This window comes from Leuciscus leuciscus (genome assembly GCF_965113295.1).
Source record: "Leuciscus leuciscus genome assembly, chromosome: 13".
Taxonomy (NCBI): Eukaryota; Metazoa; Chordata; class Actinopteri; order Cypriniformes; family Leuciscidae; genus Leuciscus; species Leuciscus leuciscus.
In genome coordinates this window covers 4711844-4723214 of record NC_138737.1, presented here as the reverse complement: position 1 = coordinate 4723214, position 11371 = coordinate 4711844, and the positions used below count along the sequence as shown (strand labels likewise).

General features: G+C 37.7%; 1 protein-coding gene and 1 long non-coding RNA gene across 2 annotated transcripts; one reads left to right on the top strand and one right to left on the bottom strand.

Moving 5' to 3' along the window:
• Positions 1-1126: 1126 nt before the first annotated feature.
• LOC309512871 lies at positions 1127-2077 on the bottom strand. The gene is made up of 3 exons (XR_014211205.1): positions 1496-2077; positions 1297-1328; positions 1127-1197 (listed from the first exon to the last, which is right to left on the bottom strand). It is a non-coding gene; the product is annotated as an uncharacterized lncRNA (long non-coding RNA).
• Positions 2078-2625: 548 nt separating this feature from the next.
• Positions 2626-10972, top strand: wdr13 (WD repeat domain 13). Its single transcript, XM_082188588.1, has 10 exons — positions 2626-2700; positions 3669-3747; positions 3878-4109; positions 4417-4526; positions 5401-5531; positions 7262-7569; positions 8833-9013; positions 9142-9283; positions 9369-9487; positions 10336-10972. The coding sequence occupies exons 2-10, from the start codon at positions 3707-3709 to the stop codon at positions 10518-10520; spliced, it is 1449 nt and encodes a 482-aa protein (XP_082044714.1). The 5' UTR covers positions 2626-2700; positions 3669-3706; the 3' UTR covers positions 10521-10972.
• Positions 10973-11371: the final 399 nt, after the last annotated feature.

Sequence of the window (11371 nt, the reverse complement as noted above, 5' to 3'; positions counted from 1 at the left end):
CAAATGATTCATTAGTGTACGTTATTCCAAAGAAATAATCTTGTCTTTCATCAATATAAGGGTGCATTAAATTGATCAAAAGTGACATTCATAAAGTTGTATGCTGTATGCTGTACTTGAATCCTGGAAAAAAAAGGATCACTGTTTGTATCACCACAAAAATACTGAGCAGCACAACATTGACAATAATCATAAAAGTTTCTTAAGCATCAAATCATCATATTAGAATGATTTCTGAAGGATCATGTGACACTGAAGACTGGAGTAATAATGCTGTCATCGCAGGAAGAAATGGCATTTTTAAATATATCAAATTATATTGTAATAAAATGTCATAATATTACTGTTTTTACAGTAGGTTATTTTGATTAAGTGAATATTTGGATTTAAAAATGAGGGGGGAAAGAGTCAAAATGGCAAGTGTATGAAATCATGTTTATTTGTAACTCAGTTCATTTATGTACAGCACAGTTGTGAACTATGACACGGGCGGAGTCAAATGTGATCAGATGAGGGCGGGGTCACAGAGTCTCTGGAATCCTGGGATATCGGCCCGACTTCCAATGAGCAAATCAGCAGCGTTATTCAGACCTGAGACCCGTGTGAGAAGGTACGGAAGGGACAGACGACGGAGGCTTAGGCCAAGCTCTGTCTAGCGATAGTCGAATGGATGCTGTTGATTGGCTGGCTGGTGTGAGGAGCAGACCTCAGCCCTGCCTACCACGAGGGCCCTCATGATTGCGTCGACAAGAGCCCAGGAGAGTCTCCAGAGCCAGCTTCACGAAGGCCTGGAAATTACTGTTTCTCTCCCTTTGGCTGTCCTGTGAGGGGAAGACACAAAGACAGATACCTTGACTGGAAACATAGCAAGTGTAATAAAATTGTCCCTGAGAGCAAGATAGAAATGCGCAATCTCTTCTCTCATTATGTGTCAAGATGTTGCATTTCTCACACACTGCATATTGATTCAAATGTGTATTTGTCAGACAAACATTTACTTTCATAAGCCATGAAAACCATTTTACGTTTCAATTCTGAACAACATTATTTATAGAAGTGTTTTGACATTTTTTTGCTTGTGTTTCATGCACATCTGAAATGTCTACAGGCCTATTGTCAGTATTTACCTCCTTGCTTTTTGGTGTCATCTCCTTTCTCATCAACTTTCTTCGGCTGCTCCTTAGGACTCTGAGGTTGCTACAGGAAGACAAGAAAATCGAAATTCAATCTCAAGAAAGCAATTAAAGATTAATTATGCATGTATGTAAAATGGGTCTGCTGTGGGCAATTCTTTACCTTGGTAGCGGATTTCTTATCCCCCTTGTTACCTGTTAAAACATTCAGGACATTACTTTTTGCATGCCTGGTTTAATTTACTACTGTGGTGTTTTGAAGTTCATAAAAGTCTAAATGAAAGGTGTAATTATTTCATGACAGTTTTGCATGTTAAAATCTTAATTAAAAACATATTTTAAAGCTTTTCTTCAATATTTACCTTTTGTTCCAGGCATTTTGGCTGCGCTCCAAGGTCTTTGCGTCCTTTTAGAATAAGCAGTGCTGAGCGCTGGCGCGGCCCTCATTTATGGCCCCGGCCACTGAATGACTCCACTTACGGGGCCCCTTCGGGAAACAGCATCAGGAACAAGTAAAGAGCCCCGTCAGCTGTGCCTCAGCACTGTCCTGTCACGGGCCTCTGCTGAGCTCAGGTGGAATCATATCTTTTGTACAGTTAATCCTTTTATTTTGCAAATCGATGGTTCGCTCCCGCAGCCTTTTCCTCAACCCGGATAGAATTCTTGATTTTGAAATGTTAATATCCAGTTTAAAATTTAGTGTTAAACTGCAGATTAACAGTCTCTGAGCTCTGACTAGTTAGACAAATTATGTTCTGCAGTTTTATCAGGACAATGTTGTATCTTCAGGTTTAATGAATTAGGGACTAGAATTTTATTGACAACTATACACAAAGGCAAATGTTCAGACATATCCTACAAAAAAAAGAAAAAAGTAAGATATTTATATTAATAAAAATATGGAATTTATGTGGTTAATCATTTTATTTTTTAACAGTCATTATTTAGATTTAATGAAGTAGGAACTTAACATTTTATTGACACCTATACAAAAAGCCAAATGTCCATATCCTAACCTGGCACTAAGAAAAGAAAAGAATATAAAAAAATATATAAAATATTTATAGTAATAAAAATATAAAAATAAATCTGTTATCTTCTGATTCAGAAAATAATGGAATTTATGTGGTTAATAATAATACCCTGCTCTAAATTATTAGTCACAAATAAAATATAGTTTTAAAAAAAAAGTTATTTAGATTAATATTTAGATAATTATATTTAGTTTATATATGAATATGGATATTTGGAGTTTGTGAGCCTTTCTCTTGAGACATCTGTCATGCAGTTGAACTTGAACACTTACTAGGCCTACTGACTGATTCTATATGCACTTAAAATACATTTTTACTCTACATACATACATGTAAACATCAGTTCTCATTGCCAAGTCACTCTGCCTTGTCTTTCAATCTTTAACAACATACAAATCATTTGACAGTCCTCGTTACACGCGCTGCAGTGACGTCAATGATATGCAGATCAGCTGCTGTCAGGGCGGGTCGGTCACGTGATCATGCCAGTCCCTTCAGCTTCAGACAGAATGAACCGGTGAGAATCTCGCACGGTAGGTGTCCTTTAAGTATAAAATTATACATTGACATTAAGTTTCAATAAGATAAAGGCATTCAGAAATGTTATTCGCGAGATATTGTTGCTTCTGTGTGATTGACATGATTGAAAAAAAAATATTATTCGTTGTGGAACTGCTGTTGTTGTTAGCATCCTTGCTAACTGGGGCGAATGCGTCAAAACATTGATTTTAAATTGATTTTATTTGTTTGGGTTGTGTATAAATATGAATCATTTTGAAATGATATATTCGTTATAAACATTGTGTTCACGTTATTCATGTTTCAGTGTACTAGTGTGTTTGAGAAACAAGAAGAATGGCATGCTAGTTGTAATTTGACGCTGGATTTATGTGTTTTTAGTGCGATCAAAGTTAACATATTAATGAAATACGTTTTTCACGTAATTCTTTTTAACGGTTGCATTCAATAAATTTCATTCTGCTTTCTAAACACTGGTCAGAAATCATTTGCTATTATTTTGTATACATTGTCTTATTTTTCTCATAAATAGTTAATATAAAAAAGATAGAATTAAAAGTCTTTGTGGAAAATTTTATCTCATGTAAATATTTTCCAGATATTATTTAAACAATTTGTTGTAGTAATATGACAATGTAAAAAAGCCAAATTTGTATTTTGGGAACAATTATATTTTCCACACAGACTATTAATAGATTTTTACACAGCTGCCTTTATGTTTACAAACAGGGTGTCTCACAAGCAGATCATCTCCTTTAGGGTCTTTAGCATCAAAAAGTTTGAAAATCATTGAGTTAGATGATTATTAAGTTGTGATTAGCATTCATTTATGTTATTTTGTGTCTCTTGTAAATTTTTTTAACAACAATTACAAATAGAAAATTTGAATCATATCTAATCTGAACGGTACAAATAAGGCTCTGACATCTTCTTTAGTTATTTATTATGGATTTATATAACAGTGTATTTGTCTTTTCTGCAGACCTCGTGTTTCCTGCATCTCTCTGTGTTGAGGATCTCATGGCTGCTGTTTGGCAGCAGGTGCTGGCAGTGGACGCAAGGTGTGTGCAAGATTGTCATTGGAGTGAGACTCCATGCATATGTGTGCATTTCTTTTTAACGTGTGTAGGGACTAATCATGTCTTATATTATTCTCTATGCCTCTCTGCCTCTCCCTGTCTTATTCCTCAGGTACAATGCTTACCGCACACCTACGTTCCCCCAGTTCCGCACACAGTACATCCGCCGGCGCAGCCAGCTGCTCCGCGAGAATGCCAAGTGTGGCTTTGAGCCGGGGCTGCGCAGGCAGTATCTGCGTCTGCGCAGTCAGTTGCTCGCCCTGCGTTACGGGCCTCTGTCAGAGCAGAGCAGCTTCAGAGCCAGCAGTGTGCGCAGTTCCCGCACCACACTGGATCGCATGGAGGTTAGGTGCATTCAGAAACAGGGAAGAGGGATCGAGAAATGTGGATTAGGAGGACTGGGCTGAAATAAGCCCCACAAAAACACATTCAGAGGGCAAGATAGTATATATAAGACAGTCCTAGATATAAATAGCAATCCAGATCCAGGTCAATGTGTTGTGTGAGAGCTGCAGTGCATGTAGATTGCGAGCTCTTTTGTGCATGATGGGCTTTATGTTGCTGTAGTGCTAAACTCTAAAATCACCCTCCATTGCTGCCTGCTTTTCTCTTTTCTTGGTATTTTTTATTCTCTTTTTCATCTTTTTTCAGGACTTTGAGGAGGATCCCAGGGCTCAGGGTGCCAGAGGCCACCGGAGATCAGTAAGCCGTGGTTCATACCAGCTACAAGCCCAGATGAACAGGGCGGTGTATGATGAAAGGTAAACTCCACTAACCTTAACTATTTTAGGCTATGTTCACACTTAGCGTCTTTTTTCAAATTGCCAGCGTCTGTTCTACATTATAACCCTATGGAGTAAACCGTTTTTTTCAAAAAAGTCCTGAGCGCTTTTTTAGACGCCACCGCCGGCGTCTTTTTCTGCAGCTCAGAGCGTCTTTTTAAGTTGAAAAAAGTTCAACTTTTCTGAAAAGAACGCCCTACGTCAAGCACCTTTTTGACAGCTGACCAATGACAAGCGAGTAGCGAGACCTGTCGTTTCCATAACAACAAGAACAACTGTCTGTCGTGCACCCACAAACGTCTTTGTGAACCGACATTCTCCTCCCCGGTAACTTCAAAAGCCAACGCAAGAGCCAACTTTCTCTTTCTCAACATTTTTTGCATCACACAGCACTAGGCTACTGTTGCAGCTCTTGTTATAGCAGCCCGGTCTCACCCCAAAACGTCATATACTGACGCGTCTTGACCATGCGTCAACATACGACGAAAAGGGTACCCCTTTAACGTCAATATGAGACGCAGACAGAAGCGCACCAGCAGCGCCTCCTAGCGGTACCCTAACGCATACCTAAACCTACCCATAACCCGAATCGTCACATATGGACGTTATGGGGGTACCCTTTTCGTCGTATGTTGACGCATGGTCAAGACGCGTCAGTATATGCGCCAGCCACAAAAGACGCGCTCGGCTGCTATTTGTAACCGAACGCTGCCAGCGTTTTTTTTTTGCTAAAAAAACGCCGTTGTCAACTTTTTCTTGTCAAAAAAGACGCTAAGTGTGAACATAGCCTTACTCATTATTTTTGTGTTTGCACTGTGTATAATTAAGTCTCTGGGAACATCTTATGTGCCAGGCCTCCAGGTAGCCTGGTGCCCACCTCGGTGGCAGAAGCCAGTCGGGCCATGGCAGGTGACACCACCCTCAGTGAGAACTACGCCTTTGCTGGCATGCACCACATCTTTGACCAGCATGTCGACTCAGCTGGTGAGTGAGATGTTAATGACACAACTAGGGCTGTGACCAACAGAAATTTCTATAGTCAATACTAGGGATGTCAATTTTCACAAATTCCCATGATCGATCGTCGTTTAAATTAACGATCAATTAATCGATTAATCGTTAGCCTTAATACTGCGATATGCGTCTACTGCAGTGGCTATAACAGCATGACAGGGTCTGCAAATGCTGCTCAAAACGCTATATGTTCCTCACCAAATCAATTAGAATGGTTTTAAATATAAATAAAGGGCTAGTAGGATTGTAAAATGTTTCGATGTGATTGATAATTAAATTAATTATTTAATAATCAAATATAACTACTAATACAACGTGTCACCAACGCCGCCTCACATGCGCTTAGAATGTGTGACCGTTGTGGACGCGCTCTTCCTGGAACAACTGCACGCGCTGAATGAATCTGCTACCGTTAAACTGGAGCACTTTGCTAGCACGTTATTTATCTAAAAGAAACGCGTCCTACATGAGATTAATCAGGTATATTCAAAATAAACATAATATTACAAATTATATCTGCACAAAATGACGCAAATTCATGCACAAGTGAACTTGAACTAAGTTACGTGCCATTCATTCAGAACTACTCATGTTGTGGACGCGGTCTTCCTGGAGCAACGCGACACGGCAACTAAACCCAAATAATTCACAATGTTTTATTACAATATTGTTCTCTTTAGTCCCAATAGTCATTATTAGTCGTGCATTGCCGTTTGAGCTGCGCGTGCTGAAGCTGACGCTTTACTACAGAGTTAATTCTTAACCAAATGCATCCAATATGAGATCAGTCAGATATAGATAGGCCTACAGAAAATAAACAGTATTACAACTTACATTTGCACAAAACAAAAGGCTGCGAATGCACATGCAAACTTATAGTCATGATGAAGGTGAAAAATGGTCCCAAACATAACTCCGGCGCGCTCGCTTTACATGTTTCGCGGTTGAGCAGCGCGCACGCGCATGAAGACCTGCTTAATCGATGATCGATAAGTTGTATCGATTAAATGTATTATCGACAATTAATCGATCGTCGATTAATCGTTGACATCCCTAGTCAATACCAGCACCATTCAAATTTCACAATATTTGATTAGCGGTCAACCGATATACATTTTTAGAGGGCAGGGTGGCAGATTTCCGATATAAGGCCAATATATATGATATCACACTATTTAATTTAAAGATAGTAAATAACACTTGCTGCCTGCTAGATATTTATTTGCATAATATATACTTAATCAGAAATAATTAGTAAATTAAGCAATATGCGAAAAATATTATAATAGAATTCAATTGAAATTATTTTAATTTAATAAAAAAATAATTTTATTAAAAAAATAATTAAACTTTTTTATATTTTAGATAGCAACTTCTTGATTTTGTAATCCTATTATAGTATTTTTCATAATAAAATAAAACTTTCAAAATAAAAGTCACTCATCAACAACAACAAAAAAGTAAATCAGATGATTTTGATAAATAAAAAGTGCCATATATTGACCGATATATATCAGTCGACCACTATCCTTGATACCAATTTTGATACCACAGCAAAACCACAGTTTATTAATAATTTTTCAAGAAAGCACTGACTGACAAAGGATATATTGTTATTGATAATATTGTTTTTTTAATTCCTTGGTCTGGACTGTTGTTTTTACCCTCTCATTTAACCTTTAATTATTTTATCTCCTCAGTTCCCCGATTGCAGTTTGCCAATGATGATAAACACCTCCTCGCCTGCTGCTCATTGGATGGAACATTGTCAATCATGACACTATCCCCACCTCCACCAACTGTAAAGGTGACACTGAAAGGCCATGCTGGGCCCGTGACTGACTTTGCCTGGTCGCTTAGCAATGACATCATTGTGTCCACGTCCAAAGATGGCACTCTGCGTATCTGGAACACAGAGGATGGCCGCTGCATCCGGGAGGTGGTCGACCCAGAAGGCAGTGAGCTGCTGTGCTGCACTTTTCAGCCCATGAACAACAACCTGACTGTGGTGAGCCCAAATTGCAACCATTATTGTTTCTGATATTCGCTACTGTTCAAAAGTTTTGGGTCAGTAGGAATTTTAAAATTGTAAAAACTTTAAGGTTGCATTTATTTGATTGAAAAGTGCAGTAAAAACTGTAATATTTTATAACTTCTTTCTGTTCTAATATATTTTAAAGTGTAATTTATTCATGTGATGCAAAGTTGAATTTTCAGCATCATTACTGCAGTCTTCAGTGTCACATGATCCTTCAGAAATCATTCTAATATGCTGATTTGCTGCTCAAATTTTTTATTTTTTTGTCATCAATGTTGAAAACAGTTGTGCTGCTTGATATTTTTGTGGAAACCATGATTCTCTCAGGATTCTTCGATGAGTAGAAAGCTCAAAAGAACAGCATTTATTTGAAATAGAAATCTTTTGTAACAATGTAAAAGTCTTTACTATCACTTTCGATCGATTTAATGCATCCTTGCTGAATATTAATTTCTTTAAAAAAAGAAAAATCTTGCTGACTCCAAACTATTGAACAGTAGTGTAATTACAGATGTTTTTTTCTAGTGACCATACATCTTGTAATAACTGCAGAACTGCAATATTATGTTTATCAGAAAGACTATAGAGGAAAGGCATCCCACATTTATTACCTGTTCCCAAGAAACAAATATTAAGAATTCCGCCCCCTAGAATGGGATAATTCTGGGTGACAGACTTCATAATTTTGGGGGAAATGGAATTGTTTATGCTGATGAAATATTGTGGTAACAAATACCATCAGCCCTTTCAGTAATCCTATTAGGGTGTGATATGCGCCACCAGCCGAAAAAAGGGTACTTTGTGTGCAATAGTGGGTAATTGTACTAAATGTAAAGAGACCAAATGTAGTTTAATTCAGCTAGTGTGAATACATTTATTGAGTTGGGCAACCTATAAAACATCTCTGCAATGTGGCATGCTTAAAGAAACTCGGTTATATTACAACTAGATTATATCTTTCATGCTTTCTTCACTTCTGTAGTGATTTTGTCTTAATGTGAATGCTCCAAACAAACTCAGACTCACGTGTTTCAATTATAACACAAAGCTTTCCAGATTCACTTCAATTTTCAACATTATGTAATTTCCCTTTTATTTGTGTCTACATATGTTACTAGACAAAGCTAATGTAACACAACGAAATTTTTGTAAATTGTAATAATATGAAAATGTCTGGTTAAGTATTTTCTGAAGTCGTTATGATATATCAAATCAAATGTGTCTTTGTCCCAGGTTGGCAACAGCAAACATCACCTGCAGGTGGTGAACATCTCCACTGGGAAGAAAGTGAAAGGAGGCTCCAGCAAACTGACGGGTCGAGTGCTTTCTCTCTCGTTCGATGCACCAGGGAGAATCCTGTGGGCTGGCGATGACAGGGGAAGCATTTTCTCCTTCCTCTTTGACATGGCCACAGGTACAAAGATGTTTCATGTCAGGCCCAGATTGTGATTTTGGGGGGGAAATCTGGAATACATAGTAATGTAGATGAGAGTAGAACTGATATATTGGTGTTTAAGTAAAGTCAAGGTTCTTCTTCCACAGGAAAACTGACCAAAGCTAAGAGACTGGTGGTGAATGAGGGCAGCTCTATTTCCAGCATCTCAGCCCGCTCCTGGATCAGTCGAGAGGCTCGGGATCCGTCGCTGCTCGTCAACGCCTGTGTAAACAAACTACTGCTCTACAGGTTAGAATGCACTTAACGGCAATCCAGATAGTCACTTTCCTTTGGCTAAGATGATTATTGATCAGTGTGGAACTGGTATTGACAGGGTCGTGGATAATGAGGGGACTCTACAGCTGAAGAGGAGTTTCCCCATCCAACAAGGATCCCAACCGCTGCACAGCATCTTCTGTCCTCTCATGTCCTTCAGACAGGGAGCCTGTGTTGGTAAGACCCGAATCATCATCTCATCTGTGACCGTTTACATTCAGCAACTGAAAATAGGGCCATTGTAATTTCTGTTTTTTAAATACTTTTCTTTGAATACTGAGCAAAGCTCGAATTATGTCTGCTTAAACACTAGTCATCAGAGGCAAGAAATGGCAATAAAAATAGTTTCATATATTTAAAAACTGACTATTTTAACCAATATTTTGTATACCATTCAAAATTTGGGGTCGATTTTTAAAATAAGTCTCCAAGGCTGTATTTATTTGACAAAAATACTGTCAAAACAGTAATGTTATGAAATATTATTTCAAGTTAAAAGAACTGTTTTCTATGTTAATATATTTTAAAATGAATACATTTTCTGTGTACATCATTACTTCAGCGTCACGTGATCCTTCAGAAATCATTCTAATATGCTGATTTGCTGCTCAGGAAACATTTCTTATTATTATCATCGATGATGAAAACAGTTGTGCTGCTTAATATTCTTGTGAAACTGGCATATATTTTCAGCATTCTTTGATTAATAGAAAGTACAGAAAAACAACATTATAAATGTCACTTTTTTTGATCAATTTAATGCATCCTTGTTGAAAAAAAGTGTTAATTTCTTTCAGAAAAAAAAATCTTTTGAATGGTAATGTATGTGTGATTTTTATATGTTATTAGTTTAGCAACATACTAATGTCAAACTATTGAAATCGATCAATCATATATCACTCACTGATGTGCACTTACGAGGTTCCTTTTTTTAGTCAGGATGCTGCCTATGTACTATGTAGGCATCTCACACTGTTTTGGAACAAAGCCAGTGTAAGTGAATCCCTGCTCTTTCTCTCATGTAGTCACTGGCAGCGAGGATGCATGTGTCTACTTTTTCGACGTCGAGCGCAACACTAAGGCCATTGTTAACAAGCTGCAGGGTCACAGCGTGCCCGTCCTGGACGTGAGCTTCAACTGCGACGAAAGCCTGCTAGCCTCCTCTGACGCCACCGGAATGGTGATCATCTGGAGACGGGAGCAGAAGTAATCACAGCGACTCCAAGCTTTTGCTACCTTGGCTACAGCATCTTTCATGCAGGCTGGCTTGAATCACGTGCAATGAAATTCCTACTGTAAATGTGTGATGACTGTGATGTTTTGAATGAGTCTGAGCTAACTCATGTGGACCATGAAAGAAACTTGTATTCTCTTATCTTTGTTTAGGGCTGATATTTCTATTGTTGTTGTTTTGGGATGTGATGCTTGATTGTGACTATGTGCACTTCATCAGTGCTTTGTGGTCATAAACGTGTAACTTAAGAGAGGAGACGTTAATATAATAATTTGTTCACCTTTGTGCATTGTCTTTGTGAGTAAGTGTGAGAGAATGAGAACGCTTGAGACAATGTGTCACTGAAGTTGTGTTCGCTTGCACAATAACACTACTGTATTTATGCCTTGTTGAACTCAATAAACTTACTCACACTAAGCACTAAGTTACATTTGGTCTCTCTGTGTTTTCCTTGGATTTATTCACGTTTTTTTTTTTAATGGCAAGATTGGCAACCTTAAATCAAAGTAGCTTTTTGAAGATGGGAAAGTTGTTGGGACAAATGAAGTTGTTGTTTTGAGCACTTTTGTACATATTACCAGTTAAGAGAGATGGAGACTTGATTTTAGATTTGTGACTTATGATATTTTAAGCATTTGGTTGTGGTTTCAGTGCAAATTTAGCCTATATTTTCAAGTTTTAAATATGAATAGATCTCCTCAAGTTAGTAATTTTACATGTATTTCTTTAGTATTGATATTTACTCTGTGCTAATACCGGTGACAATATTTCTTCAATATATTTAAAGTATTTTTTAGTATCATAAATAAATTGTTGCCTATAAAATG

Excerpts from the sequence above, each read along its gene's own strand:
- wdr13 (XM_082188588.1), top strand. The coding sequence starts at position 3,707 with ATGGCTGCTGTTTGGCAGCAGGTGCTGGCAGTGGACGCAAG. Across the intron at positions 5,532-7,261 it reads CCAGCATGTCGACTCAGCTG|TTCCCCGATTGCAGTTTGCC; the intron begins GTGAGTGAGATG and ends TTATCTCCTCAG. Across the intron at positions 9,488-10,335 it reads CAGACAGGGAGCCTGTGTTG|TCACTGGCAGCGAGGATGCA; the intron begins GTAAGACCCGAA and ends TCTCTCATGTAG.